Source organism: Blennius ocellaris (assembly GCF_963422515.1).
Source record: "Blennius ocellaris genome assembly, chromosome: 13".
Taxonomy (NCBI): Eukaryota; Metazoa; Chordata; class Actinopteri; order Blenniiformes; family Blenniidae; genus Blennius; species Blennius ocellaris.
In genome coordinates this window covers 11918467-11932705 of record NC_137662.1, presented here as the reverse complement: position 1 = coordinate 11932705, position 14239 = coordinate 11918467, and the positions used below count along the sequence as shown (strand labels likewise).

Genomic DNA, 14239 nt, shown 5'->3' with positions numbered 1-14239 from the left:
TTCATCCCAATAAACATTCACATTTTAAAAACAAAGGTTGTACTCAAACCATTATCTGTTGATAAAGTAACGTAAAGTCTATGGTTTCCATGGTTGATACTGACTTGGATGCATATTTTGTAAAAATGTGGATGGTTTATAAAAGTTCAATAATTCATCCCAAATAAGTGTGATTATATATTTCATTTGGGGGGAAAAGTACATTGTTGCAGTAGAATATTTCCAAGCTTTTTTAGGGTTAGACTTTATTGACAATAGTAAAAAACAAAAACAAATATAAAGACAATTATATGGCATTTGTATTTTATAATATATATATATATATTTGCAAAAAATAAAAAAGATTGCATGCCTTGCATCTTAAAAATGTCTCTGGAAATACAATTGTCCTTGGAGAGCTGCAAACAAGGTAATAAATCATTTCATTGACTAACAAATGCTGTTGTAGTACTATATAAAGTATTATTTTCTCTTTTTTAATCTATTGAACACCTTTTTGAAAAGGGGAAAACTGTAACTTCTTTGTATGGTGTAAAAACTGGCAAAACACAATATTATTTTTGTCACTGTAAGAAGTGTAAAGCGAAAGTGTTTCCATAACTCATGAATTCTACAAATGCCACAGAAGAAGTTAAGCAGAAATCACCACATATATCTAATAAACAATTAAGGGAACAGATCCATTGGAACAAACTTTAATTGTGACAGCAAAACTCAAAGTAGCAAAGTGTTTCACAAACTTGAGAACACTTCAACCGCCAGTTGTTATTGCAACAATTTATTTTTGAGCGTAATAATTCAAGACAATTATTAACTTAACTTGGCAATGCTATTTATTTTTATAGCTCAACCAAATTTTAATACATCTGTCCATTTTGAAGCCATTTCCTGTGACATGTCCAGTTCAGGCACTGAAGTCTTCCTAAGAGTCACACACTTTAACAGACGTGCAAGTTTTTTAAAGGGGGTCATATCATACAGCTCTCCAACACTTGGCCATTTGCTAAAAACATTGTATTCAAAGTTTATTGTGAAACAATTGGGATTGGCTAAAACCCCAGTGACATTATAAAGGGTTTGATTTCTGATTGACTCGTTGGAGCACACACTTTAAAAAAAAATTAAACATGTGAGTTTTGCATGTGACCCCTTTACGTTTTAATGAGATTATGTATTTAAGCTGTCAAAATCAAGTTTTTCTAATGTTTTGCTGAAAAACAATGTTCTTAAATTACTGTATTGTGCAGTGTTTTCCAGACTTACTTCAACAATTAAAAACATTTTCAGGCTGTTTTGAAACAAGTATAAATACTTTGCTTTCAACCATAGTGAAATCATTCTGATGCAGAGACATACATGATGGAAAAGTTTGGTTCAAGATCCATTCAACTGATTAAAATCTCTGCTGTTCATTTAAAAGATGTTCAATAGTTGAATTCAAGCCACACAGCCCTGTAGGTGGGATTCTCAACGAAACCCATGTCCTTAAAGAGCTGGTAGGACAATGTGTTGTCCTCCTCGATGAAGCAGTACACTGGGTGGTTCTCAGCAAAGAGTTTCTTGGCCATGGCGCCGATCAGCATTTTGGCATAACCTTTTCCTCTGTGCTCTGGCAGCGTGTACAATATCCCCAAAGCACAGTAATCATACACCAGAATCCAGGACACCGGCTGACCCTGTTCGTCCATGATGCAGCACGAGGGGAAGTTGCTGATGAGTGTTTTTATGTTGTTATAACCTTGCTGGTTCCCTCCAAATTTCCAATTTTGATTCACCAATTCCACATGGGAAAGGTTGAGTGATGAAATCTTCAATTCAAGATCACTGGTGAACAAAAGAGGAGAAACAATGTGATTCTAGTTTTCTGCACTGCAATGTGAGGCACACGAACACAGCTGCATGTCAATGCACATTTTAATCATCACCTGTCTCTGGTTGGCATCTGCAGAAAGCTGGCTTCAGGTAAGTACAAGAGACGCACAAAGGTAAAATGTCTGCAGTTGATTTCCTGGTCACATGAGATCTCTTTGAGCAAGGATGTGTGGGAATTGTCAAGTCCTGTAAAAAAAATAAAAAAATAAAAAAATAAAAAAATAATTCACAAACACAAATGTTTTCTGTTAGATTTACTTCTTTCTCCATCTTTTATCTTATTAAAAACAAACATAACAGTTAAAAGCAATAGATCCAATGTGTTTATTGTGAACAGAAAGTAGATTAAGCAGTTTACAGAATGCAACAAAATTCATATCTTGCCTGAAAGCATGCAACAGATAAAAGATAAAGGTACAAAAAAAGGTTATGGAATCGGATATAGGAGCAAATAAAACTGTGCAAATACAAAAATAATGCAAATAGAGGTGGACCTAGTTATAAAGTGCAAAGTATTGTAAACAGGTGATGTACAATTGGGTGTTATTGCACATTATAGTTTCTTTGGGTATGTGGGTGGGTTCAGTGTCTTATTCAGGAGCCTGTTGAAAAAACTGTGGTCAGTTGTACGGTCTGTGCCTGCTTTTGTATCAACATAAGTGTATGCTTTTGTGTCAGTGGTTCATTTTAGATCATGTATTATTATAGTAATATATATCAGCCATCATCCCCTATGTTGAAGTATGTGACAAAGCAGTTCAATCATGATGCTACATTATTTTTATATACAATCTTTTTTTTTTTACTGGAAATCTAGAAACTGTTGAGAAAATGTAGTCAAGTAATAAGTAATATATATTGAATTTCGGTCTCTGAACCAAAGTGCAGTGACAGTCCTTGCCTATATCCGTGGGCTAAACTCACCTCCAATTATAAAGTAAGTGCTCCAGTCCATTGCATTTTCTTCTGTCAGCATTTTCCTTAAAACCTGTTCATCTGTGCTGAAGCACGTCACCTTCTTCATGAACTCCAGAGCAAGCTTGTTCTATAAAGGAAAACACAAAGTTTTCATTGTTTATCTTCATCTGCATATACATAATACATCTAACAAAATGAAGGGATAATTTCATAGTGTATTTTTGCCAACAACTTAGTAAAACAGGACATTACAGTGTAACATGAGATAAAACTATCACTGGAGAACATGGTCTTTTCAGTGGTATGGTATCTAATCTTGGTATTGTTGAATGTTTTGAGATTTAACTCACTCTATTGGCTTTTTAAATGCATTTGATTTCTTTATCTGTAAGAATGGAATATATGGAGAAAAAAAAATCCCAATTTTAGACTCTGGTGTCCAACAATATTTTCAACAATATACTTAAACAGGACTTTATGAATGCACTAGATATATGAAAGAATACAAAAAGGAAGGACACCACAAGGAATGTGGAACAACCAAATATGGTCACTAGGGTTCAAACGTAATCCCGTTGTTTGACAAACAACAGACGTAGCACCGTCCAGAAAAAAAAATAAAAAATGTTCTGTTGACTCACTTTGGGATCTGGTCGACATATGATCACTTTGAAATCAGGCCAAGTGTCGACCACCACCTCCAGTGTGGTGGGTTTGTTCCTGTTCATACCGTACAGGAAGCCGTACACCTAAAAGCAGGAGGCATGAAGAAATGCGAAGCAAACTACTATCATGCCCGTGTTTCTTTTTTTTCCTTTTTTTTTTTTACCTTGTAACTCTTTGGTAAATGTTGGAGCAGGACTCCTTCAGCCACCCGCAGCTCCTCTCTGTTCAGGGTCTTCATGTCTGAAGGACTTTTCCTTGGTTAAAGCATTTTCATTTCCTGCAGTCCCATTAAAAGGAGGACAGCCTTGATAAATCATCGACGGAGTAAGTGAACACGTGTAACTTCCCGTCTGCATTTAAAAAAATAAAAGCTTTTGGTTTACCAAAACTGCTTACCATGGTGCGGATTGTAACTACCATCCATCTTCTATAAAGCTCATGCATGCTTTATGATTGGGGTAGAAAATGCAAACTCCATACAGAAAGGCTCCGCTAGTTTTTTTAATACTGTTTCTAATCCGAATTAATCCACCCCGTCAATCATTTGTTATTAATCCAGCTCAATATTCAAATCAAACAAAACTATTTATTGTAAAAGTAGATTATCAGGTAGGATTTGTTATATAACTATATGAGTTCCAGTCAAACTTCTTACTTTGAAAATACTTAAAATCAAATAGATACTAAGTACAGTGACAAAGTACAAATATTTCCTTTTTTTACTTATCCTTTACATCAATATGTCCGTTTGTCTTGTCTCCGGACACATTTGTCAGTTTGGTTTAAAAACAATTCTACATATTATTGTGGCTGCTCTGATTTGGCTTTGTCACACATGGAAGATTATACAAATCTTACTTTGCATTCATTCCCTCTTATTCTGGAAGTTTTGACTCTCCTTTTGGAAAATATTAGTCTTTTTAGTAAACACAAACCAGGCAACTACTTGAATTTTTCAGTTTGTAACCAGTGGGTCACTTTAGGATCTGTCTGTGATTGATAATCACAGCATTTAGTTTTCAGAGAACAAGTCAAGTTTTGACATTAAGGGGATATGTAAACTATGGCTTACTCGTGTTCATTTTAAACAATCCAGTGTGCATTACTTTGCTTTGGTAGTTCTTGACATAGAACTTAAAAGCAACTGAAAAAGATCTTCAAAAAGTAACCTTGTTCAGACTTGTACAAATAAAGACCAAAAGGGAAATATCCAAGAATTAAGCTTTTACCAAATGTTGTGGCAATTTTTATTATCACAAATCAATTTCCATGCTTTACAAGCAGTCAAATTATCATTGATTGTTAACCGATTAAAGTAGAAATCATACAAAAGAACACTGGTATGGGCTGCAAAAATGTGCCATTTAATGACTAAATCATTAGAAAGTTTTTCCTCTAAAAGTTGTCCTCTACATTGTAATACTAAAAATGTCATATAGCAAAGTTTGAAACATGTTCATACCACGTCACACGGGCATTAAACAAAGAGGTTAATACTAGAAAACACATTTCATTCAAAAGGAAAGCTTATTCTATAAACTTTCCCAATCCTGCTGATTCCTTGCGTAGTTCTTAGTTGCATTCCTCTTTCATCAACTGGAGAGAGCTCATCCATGGCTGGCTCCACACTGTGAATACGCAGGAGTAAGGCTGCAAAACAAAAGTTGAGCAAACGGTTAGAAACATTGCATGACAACATTTTGCTAAAGCATGCCCCTGCTTTACTGATCAAATTATTCATCTATCCAAATTATGATCACAAGGAGGTGCACAATAGTTTAAAATCAATAGCTATTCAAAAATATTGTTGGTTTTTTTTTTTTTTATTAAGAGAAGGACACAACCTGGGGATATTTTGTGATCAACAGTTCTGCTCAATGTGCTTTTCTGTCAAGATTCTCATTGGCAACAACAATATAGCTCAGTGTTTTGGATAGGAGGAAGTATACTGTATAATCATAGTCACATCCCGTTTGTGCTTTGCATGTTGTATGCAAGCTAATCAGCAAGTCCAACACCTTCCAGTTCAGAAAATGCGTTGCTTTTTAGTTTTTTCCAATTGTGGTCTTGTGATAAATACAATTACCTTGGCCAGGTTCGGATCCGCGAGGACGGGGCAGTGTTCATTTGTGCCATCCTTCCTGCAGTTGGTCTTACCCATTTTCACAGTGATGACATACTTGACACCTGAAACCACCTGTGGGAAGCAGGGGAGACATTAAAAGTTGCAGATGAGGAAAAAGATGTACAATAAAATCACTACACTGTCGTTCCCACAAGCCCAGTTTCTTGTATGTCCCAATCCTAATTCAGGTCAATCCAGTTCCAACTTTAAATACAGGAAGATGCTCAAGAGTTCCCTTTTGGTGACACACGCCATAAAGTTTAAGCCTCTATAACCACCACAGTTTGAAGGTATTGTGTAGGGGATACGCAGTGCCGAACAGCGACATTCAAGATTCATTCCTCCATAATAACACGGTTACGTAACCTGCAACGCATCGACTGACGGCCTACTTGTTCACGCCAGCGCATGTTGCGAAACGTCGCCTTGATCTTTCGTCAGTTAATGTTTAACGCAGTTACACAAACCTGGGACTGAACCCTGACCACCTCTTGCACCTCGCTGCGGTACGCGTCGTTGGAGCCTCTGTTGTGCCTGGTAACAGCGAAGTTCAAAGCGCTCAAGGCTGAGGCATTGTTGGAATCGATGTCCCTAAACCCTCCCACCATGTTACCGAGCCCGACGGCCAGGACGGCCGTCAGGAGGAGAAAAACAACCTTCCACATCTCTGTTGTCTTTGTCTCTCGAATGGCGACTCAACCAAAACAACAGGCAAACAACACCCCTCCCCGCACGGCTCGGTGGTATTTAGAACGCGATGACGTCACTGGTTTTGTGATTGGCACGGCTCGCGGCCAATCAGGCAGCAGCTGCGCTCTTCTAAAGCTCCACTCATGAAAATAGTTTCTTCCTCAAGCCGACCTCCGGTTCGTTTGTGGTAACTTCGCGTCACTTTAAGTACAAACAACTCCAGGCAAGCGTTAAAGCGAAGCAATCGAGGTATGTGGAGACATATTGAGTGTCTAGTTTTATGTTTAAAGTTTGATGGAAATACTGAGAGAGAAATCGATGTCTCGACCTCTGTCCCGTCTCTCAGACTTCAGGCATTCCACCTGTAGGCATCCACCTTTGGACCGCAATGGAGAGGCTTCTGGTGTTAAAGTAAGGATTTTTTTTAATAACAACGAACCTTATTTTTTGAAACCATCCATGTTGGATATTTAAGTCTTAAAGTATTTTGTTTGCAGGGAAACATTTTCCAGCTTGGATGTCTCCCTGCAGAAGCTCCTCATCGGCTCTGCGGTGGCAGTAGGTGGTATGTTGGCATACATGCTGCTCCAACCGAGGAAAGCCAAAGTTGTTCCGTTGGGTCAAGGATGGTGGGGAGAAGGAAAGAAATCATTGTCAGAGGATGGCACAATCTATCCCTTTAAAGTGCAAACGTCTGATGAGGAGATCGAGGTGGTTTGGGCTATTTTCTCAAAACTTGTTCAAGCTTTAAGACAGTAAGAGTGATTCATCGTTTCCATTTATTCAACAGGACCTCCGTGCACGCATTGATGGAACCCGCTATGCAGACCCCTTGGAAGACAGCGACTTCCAGTATGGTTTCAACTCTACTTATCTCAAGAGAGTGGTTTCCTATTGGAGAAATGAGTTTGACTGGAAAAAGCAGGTGGATGTTCTGAACAAATATCCACACTTCAAAACCAAAATAGAAGGTACACACATCTCTGGCTTCCTTAAAGAGTTGGTATTTTCTAGTCACACCAATACATTTGTTGAACCGCAGGCTTGGATGTCCACTTCATCCATGTGCGTCCACCACCTGACAAGAATCAGAAGGTCATCCCTCTCATGCTTGTTCATGGCTGGCCTGGCTCCATCTATGAGTTCTACAAGATTCTGCCACTTCTCACTCAGAACCACAGTGGTATTGCATTTGAGGTCATATGCCCATCCATTCCTGGCTATGGCTACTCGGAAGCCCCCCACAAAAAAGGTATGTTGTCTTTACAGGAGATGTTACAGACTTGAGCAGCACATATCTTACAAATGTGTTTCCTGTCCTAGGATTTGACAGTCTCGCTGCAGCCCGGATTTTCCTCACGCTCATGGAGCGACTCGGATTCGATGAGTTCTATCTGCAGGGAGGAGACTGGGGCTCGCTCATCACCACAAACATGGCACAGATGAAGCCTGAGTAAGCACAACACAAGCACTTTGCAGAAAATATGCAACATGTTATCACTGCTGTGGAATTTCCACCGACCGCTTGTTTGTTAAAATGAACACTGCGGTATTGTTCCCGTCACCCTGAGTCAGTGATTCCAATCTTGGCACAGATTACCAAAATCCAGTGACAATACAGGTTATAGACGGAGGGGGGGGGGGGGACAAATCACTATGTGAAGATGTATGTAGAACTATAAATCTATATTTTAATATCGATTACTGTATTTTATTTTTCCAGCTGTGTGAAAGGCCTCCACGTAAACATGATTATGGCAAAAAGACAATTCAAAATGTTGTTGTCCATCATGATTGGCCCTTATCTGCCCTTTCTGGTGGGCTTAACGCGGGAGGATGTTCGCCGGATGTTCCCGTTCTTCCAGAAAAATGTGGTCGAAATCCTGAAGGAAAGTGGCTACATGCATATCCAGGCCACTAAGCCAGACACCGTAGGTGAGAACAAGCAAGACAAGTTTACCAGCAGAACATTTTGACCGATCAAAGCGATGTTGGTGTTCCTCCAAACTAAAAGACATCCACCTAAAAGCAGATGAAACAACCCGGTGCACAACTTATTATATATTTTGTTATTGCTGCTCCTAATTTAAATGGTATTGTGCAGGTTGTGCAGTGAATGACTCGCCAGTAGGCTTGGCTGCCTACATTCTGGAGAAGTTCTCTACCTGGACTGATCTGAAGAACAGAGATTTGGCAGACGGGGGGCTTGAGAGGTATCAAATAATTTTTTATCCTGGTGAATATATGGAGCTCCCTGTACAGTGACTTTCTATCTCCCTCAATTTACAGATGGTACAATGGTATTGAAAACAGATGAGTGAATAATATGAGGATATCTTAAAGCATGTCTGCTACAGTTGAATACATTGTCATTTTTACAGAAAGTACAGCCTGGATGACCTCTTGACAAATGTCATGATCTACTGGACCACAGGCTCCATGACCTCCTCGATGCGCTTCTACAAAGAGAACATTAAGGGTGACATCGACAAAAGAGAGGATTCACTGTATGTGACCAAGTGTCCATCCTGATAATACTTGTGGCTCACGCCAAAACTATTTGATCATGACTAAATAACTTTTTGTTTTGTTTTGTTTTTAGGATAGGGGTTTTTGTGCCTACTGGAATGGCTGCCTTCCCCGAGGAGCTGATGCACAGCCCTAAATCATGGGCAAAATCTCGGTATCGCAACATCTGCTCCTACACTTACATGCCAAGAGGTGGCCACTTCGCTGCCTTTGAAGAGCCGCAGCTGCTGGCTGACGACATTGTGAAATTTGTTCAAAAAGTAGAGAAGGTCTGAATCCTTTGCCGTTCACCTGACAAAAACTGTACACTCACAAATGCATTCCTATCAGTTCAGTGTCTGCCCCAACAACCTTTGCTTGAATTGCCTTTGATTTGCCACTGCAAGTATGTGTAGCCATGATGCAGACACATAACCACAACCACGAAATAGGTAACAGAAGGGAAATTATTCATATCTTTCAAGGTGTGCGCAATAAACATTTTCACACTGGATGTATTGTTCCGTTTAATCTTCTCACACACCATCGATATAATATACATTGTTCTAAAGCAAATAGACATGCTCACCAAGTCACTTGAAACTATTCTCCAAATTAGAAATTAGATACAAGACGTTTTACCCACAATTCATAAAATAGATTAATCTCAATTCAAGCTTTACATTTGCTTTGACCATTAAAACATATGAAAGGATGGGAGCTTGAGCTTTTGTTTTTTAGTATGTTTAAAATAGACAAACGTCCCCCAACTTCTTCGGTTAGCTGCTGAAGCCTTTGATCGTCATGGGTGCCTGAAACCACACATAATCCTCGCTGTCTGACCCCTCCACCCTCTGTCTGTTGCATGTGCTGGGATCAGTCGACAGAGCAATCGTTTGGTTCTTCACACGAGTCGGTACTTTAAATTGTAGCTTGGGTCGGAACCAACCGACACCGCAGTCCCTGTGGGCCAGCACTAAAACTGTGGTGGGCATTAAACGGACGGGTTTGGAGTCGGATAAGAGGTCAGCCACGAAGAGGGTGCGGAAGATTTGTCTTAAGCACGAAGACACCCGCAGACATTGATCTCCGACAGCCAGTACCACACCCTCCATGTTGATCTCGTACAGCTCTTTAGGGAGGATGAGGGAGCCACCCATCAGCAGGAGCACACGGGGAACCCTGCTCAGAGCAAATAGCACTTCCAACTGCTGCAGCACCTCCTCCAGCTCCTGTAGTGTCTGTTGGCACATGCGCGAGTCCACGCCTGCATACTGTACAGGCCTCCGACTCACTGTGTCTTTATCCTGAAAAGCACAACAGTAATTAAGTTAATCTTAGGTTCTGAATGTTTCTTCGAGCATAACTTCTCGATCGCTCAAATGTTACTTTTCCCATTCACCTGCACTGAAGCTTGCCGTTTTTTCTGAGAGTAAACAAGCTGGTCATACGTCATAGGAAGCTGCTGCCTCTGGTAGAGGATGCACTTTAGGATTTCACTGACGAAACGGCAGCAACCGTCCTGGGTCACTGCGCCAGAGAAGACCACATTCACACGGCCTTCTTCCTGAGCTCGTCTCAAAACCTCGGCGTCTTTGTCCTCGGTGACGGTATCTTGTTTACCGACAGTCTCACTGGAATCTCCACTACTCTTTTGACCGGAAGCGTCGTCCACTTGCGTGCAATCTGTACAGACGAGGAAAAATGTCCTTGGAGTGAGAAATGAATCAGATGTGCTCATCTTTAGCCAGGTAAATCGTAAATAAACATAACAAGGCTACTATTTAGACATTGCTATTGTTCCCAGAGCTCAATAATTTTAAATTGACAATGCCTTGATGTGTTGGAAAGTGACTTGGATCCTTATAAGATCCAAGTACAAGATGTAGTTACTTTAAGTGCCTGCACATAACTCTAAAATAGCGCTCCATTTATTTTAACACAGTTTTTCTTACTTCTTACTTGTTCAAAACAGGTTTGTCACTTAAGTTTTGATTTGAAGAGAAATAGCTTTTCATCCTCTGCAATATACGGTATATATAAAAGGACAAATGCGGATGTAAAAAAGTAATCATAAAAAAAGGAAGATGGTGCCATCACTGACATGATGGACGAGAGCAATACAGCACAGGCCATGGAGACAAGTTAATTAAATGTAGCATCACAGAGTAATTTGAAGTTATGTTAAAGAACGAAAACAAATGATAGAAAAGCTCATTAAAATTCTACTTTCATATTTCGAGAACATTCAGGAGTTCTTTTAATTATTATCTGCATTACTATGCCCAACCTTTAACACTGGTTTACCCTTTTATCTGTGCTTTTATTCAAGGGAAGAAAGTGCATACAAACTCAAGTCCAAACACATTGAGATGATGCTCGATCACGGTGAACATAGGTTCATCTAAAATGTGTTCTTCTCGTTAAATCCAAAATAAGATATTCTTGTAGGCTTACTTTTAACGGAAGATATTTACTTCACATTTTTGTGAATGAATTACAAGTTCATGAGAACTGCAAATCGTTGAATCCTGCTTTTGTTTACATCATCCCAACCTTTCCACAATTATTATCGTCTTAGTTATATATATATTTTTTACCTCTGATAATCAAAACATTTGTACTGCATCAGAAAACAAATTAAGAAATTAAAAGGAGCAAGTGTTTCTGAAATGACATATGGAGTTTAATCAGGTTAGAATTGGTACATTAGCGTAATGCATGGTCTGGGTTTGTGTATGAACGTTTGAATGGTTTATGTATTTGTAATTATCTAATGCACTGCAGGACGGTTTCATCTTGAACACGAGGTATTTATTCTTCTGTGTCATCCTGCATAGGTCTTATCTAAAGCTTTGAATGGTCTTATACCCAAATAAATCGACTTGTAGAATGTGAAACATTCAGACTCCCGATGTCCTCAGGAAGAGGTTTAGTAAGGTCCTGAACACGCGAGGACAACTGACATGCTTTTTTTTTTTTTTTAATCGGGCAATAAAACATTTATTCAGGCTTTCCATTCAATCCCCTTGGGATTAATTCAATAGACTTTACTTGTTTTATCATGTTTGTCTTAACAAATCCATAGGAGTAATAAGTTGTACGCAGTGACATTTAGGTTAAAGACAACCAACAAACCAGAATATTCACTTCACAAAGCATCGGGTAGGAAAATCCTGACACCTTTATTTATGAGACAAAAAGAAGTAATCCGTTACTGGAAGGTCCCAGACACCGAGCAGGTCTCCCGACATCTTACGCACCTCGAGTGATGGTTGTGGAGGGGGCAACAGCGTTCTCCTTGTCCTGGGTGCCGTTAAAGTCGAGGTGTTTGGAGGACGTGTCTCCTATTCTGGGGGCATTTTTCGGCTCTGGACGCGTCTTCAAGGATTGGACAGGAAGCTCGTCGGCAGCTTCCTCACAAAGCTCTGAAACACTTTGCACCTTCAGGAGTTCACAGGTTATATTCGGCCCCTCCACAGTGATGATTTGCTTTCCACACGAAGACGACAGGTGTGTTTTTAAGCTCGTTATCGCCTCGGACGCTACGGAGTCCTCCGCCATGGTTTTGAATGTCCGCGCGACGTCTTTACCGCACTGCATCATGGGAAAATGCTTCCTTCACGATACATGGAAAGTGTCGGAAAATAAAAGTTCCTTGAAATGATCATTTCATGCTTTTGTGTTCTTTTTGTGATCCTTATTGCCACAAAAAACAATTTCATGTTAATTTTGTTTTAAACATTTTCGTGTCAAATGACAAGTAAGGGCGAGACGTTGTGTTCTTGCATGCTCTTACCTAAAATCGAATTCCGTCATGACAAAAAACAAAAGGCGCTTATTTTGTTTATTGTTTTGTTTTTAAATGATTGTAATGCAAGATCTAGATTTCTTAGACGGACTAGTTAACGACAATTCCACATATTTAAATCAAGGCCAGGGAAAAGTATTTATACAGCACCATTGAAACTGAGAATGACAGTCAGACTGTGACGTGATTACATTTAGTCAGTAAGTGAAGTCCCTAATGTCCCATTTATATTTAACATATAAAAATCTACCAAATTATGTAATTGACTAAAAGCATCCATATTTCATAATCTCTGTAAATTGGACAAATATCTTGATTAATTTGATAAAACAACACAGATATAATATTGATTACAACCATCCAGTCATAAAACGTATTATTTGTCAGAGGTATGGAAGAAATGTTGAAGTTAGCAAATAGGGGGAAGAGGAGTCTGTTTTTTCATATTTACTATTTTAGATTCCTATGCAACCCTATTGATATAAGCACATTCACCTAAATATTTGTTTAATGTTAGCATGGTAAGTATCTCTCAAAATATTGTGTGGCAGACGTCTAAAGTCACCTGAACAGTGGGAGGCATCTAAACACTGAAAATCAGAACATGAAGAATTTGATCAAGAAAATTAAAGATAATGCTTATTTTTTTTTATCCAAATTTCATGTTGTATCTATTTTAGCTCTGCACTTTGTGCTATTTGATAACGTTTGCAAATTGATTTCTTAAAAAAAACATTTCCTATATGTACCACTTGAGGGCGCTGTCTGCGTTTTCTCTTGAATATTAAGAAATTGTTCTTGTTACAGAGCATATTATTAAGAAATTCTGCCATATTGAATGACATCTCATTAACGTGTTTGAGCTCAAAGAAACTTACCACTTTTCAGTTGCTTGAGAGCACAGTGGACAGAGTTCGAATTACGGGGGAGCTAAGGGGAGCTGGGCTCCCCTGAAAGGGACCTGAGCTCCCCTGAAAGCCTAATTTGAAAAATTTAGGGGGAGCTCTAAAAACACTGGCGCATACCTATTCTACAAACTTGAGAGGTCTGATCGGAAAATAGGGCTCCCCCGAAAGCCACGTTGTAATTCGAACCCTGACAGTGGAACAATCTGTGACACCTTCATATTATGAATCAATATTTTATATATATATATATATATATTTTATTTTACACAGCCTATTATGAAGCCTTTCATTGTTTCATGGTGTAATGATGTTAGTTTCACTGTGAGACACTAATGTTTCACCACTTTCTTTCAATTAAATAGAAGTTAGATTACCAATTAGTCTCATCTACAACATTTTGACACAGCCTCGTGTTCAAATTAATTACAAAGTGGAAAAATACCAAACATTTTTCCTTTCAAATGTATTTTTTATCATCCTAATGTCCTTTTTTTGTTCTAAATGAAGAGAATATAACATACTGATGAAGTATTGGTCCGCTGCAGTGAGCAGCAGTGAAAAAGGGAGGACAGGCCTCAGGTGTGATGATCACCTGTGAAATGAGCTGACACAAAACAGGCTGGTTCATTGTTCCCTCTCCTTTGGAGTAATAATGTCTTCGGTGCGTGTCGCGGTCCGAGTCCGTCCCCTGAACAAAAGGTCTGTAAAATGAAAGCTTTTTTTTCCTGCCAGCTTCCAAAC

At 39.1% G+C, this 14239-nt stretch overlaps 4 protein-coding genes across 5 annotated transcripts; 1 reads left to right on the top strand and 3 right to left on the bottom strand.

Annotated features, from left to right (window-relative positions):
• Window positions 1–307: 307 nt before the first annotated feature.
• On the bottom strand, window positions 308–3758 carry LOC308138063 (glycine N-acyltransferase-like protein 3). Of its 2 annotated transcripts, XM_080507003.1 has the most exons (5): window positions 3620–3758; window positions 3432–3539; window positions 2797–2917; window positions 1926–2058; window positions 308–1824 (listed from the first exon to the last, which is right to left on the bottom strand). In XM_080507003.1, exons 1-5 carry the CDS (start codon window positions 3692–3694, stop codon window positions 1425–1427), a joined length of 837 nt encoding a protein of 278 aa, XP_080363129.1. In that variant the 5' UTR covers window positions 3695–3758; the 3' UTR covers window positions 308–1424. The 2 variants fall into 2 exon arrangements, with proteins under 2 accessions (XP_080363129.1, XP_080363130.1); XM_080507004.1 differs by lacking the exon at window positions 3432–3539.
• A 931-nt stretch (window positions 3759–4689) lies between these two features.
• On the bottom strand, window positions 4690–6326 carry cst3 (cystatin C (amyloid angiopathy and cerebral hemorrhage)). Its single transcript, XM_080507909.1, has 3 exons — window positions 6049–6326; window positions 5543–5653; window positions 4690–5106 (listed from the first exon to the last, which is right to left on the bottom strand). Exons 1-3 carry the CDS (start codon window positions 6244–6246, stop codon window positions 5029–5031), a joined length of 387 nt encoding a protein of 128 aa, XP_080364035.1. The 5' UTR covers window positions 6247–6326; the 3' UTR covers window positions 4690–5028.
• A 97-nt stretch (window positions 6327–6423) lies between these two features.
• Window positions 6424–9274, top strand: ephx5 (epoxide hydrolase 5). Its single transcript, XM_080507908.1, has 10 exons — window positions 6424–6520; window positions 6618–6682; window positions 6769–6982; window positions 7062–7242; window positions 7314–7523; window positions 7595–7724; window positions 7995–8206; window positions 8376–8484; window positions 8653–8778; window positions 8874–9274. Exons 2-10 carry the CDS (start codon window positions 6660–6662, stop codon window positions 9073–9075), a joined length of 1407 nt encoding a protein of 468 aa, XP_080364034.1. The 5' UTR covers window positions 6424–6520; window positions 6618–6659; the 3' UTR covers window positions 9076–9274.
• Window positions 9275–9558: 284 nt separating this feature from the next.
• Window positions 9559–12385, bottom strand: mad2l1bp (MAD2L1 binding protein; the record flags this gene model as incomplete). Its single annotated transcript, XM_080507403.1, has 3 exons — window positions 9559–10086; window positions 10182–10465; window positions 12043–12385. The coding sequence occupies 3 exons, from the start codon at window positions 12383–12385 to the stop codon at window positions 9559–9561; spliced, it is 1155 nt and encodes a 384-aa protein (XP_080363529.1).
• Between the last annotated feature and the right edge of the window lie 1854 nt (window positions 12386–14239).

Excerpts from the sequence above, each read along its gene's own strand:
- cst3 (XM_080507909.1), bottom strand. The coding sequence starts at position 6,246 with ATGTGGAAGGTTGTTTTTCTCCTCCTGACGGCCGTCCTGGCCGTCGGG. Across the intron at positions 5,654-6,048 it reads TGGTCAGGGTTCAGTCCCAG|GTGGTTTCAGGTGTCAAGTA; the intron begins GTTTGTGTAACT and ends TGCTTCCCACAG. Across the intron at positions 5,107-5,542 it reads CGGATCCGAACCTGGCCAAG|CCTTACTCCTGCGTATTCAC; the intron begins GTAATTGTATTT and ends TTTGTTTTGCAG.
- ephx5 (XM_080507908.1), top strand. The coding sequence starts at position 6,660 with ATGGAGAGGCTTCTGGTGTTAAA. Across the intron at positions 6,983-7,061 it reads CGTCTGATGAGGAGATCGAG|GACCTCCGTGCACGCATTGA; the intron begins GTGGTTTGGGCT and ends TTTATTCAACAG. Across the intron at positions 8,207-8,375 it reads CACTAAGCCAGACACCGTAG|GTTGTGCAGTGAATGACTCG; the intron begins GTGAGAACAAGC and ends GGTATTGTGCAG.
- LOC308138063 (XM_080507003.1), bottom strand. The coding sequence starts at position 3,694 with ATGAAGACCCTGAACAGAGAGGAGCTGCGGGTGGCTGAAGGAGTCCTG. Across the intron at positions 3,540-3,619 it reads ATTTACCAAAGAGTTACAAG|GTGTACGGCTTCCTGTACGG; the intron begins GTAAAAAAAAAA and ends TCCTGCTTTTAG. Across the intron at positions 2,059-2,796 it reads CACTTACTTTATAATTGGAG|GACTTGACAATTCCCACACA; the intron begins GTGAGTTTAGCC and ends TTTTTTTTACAG.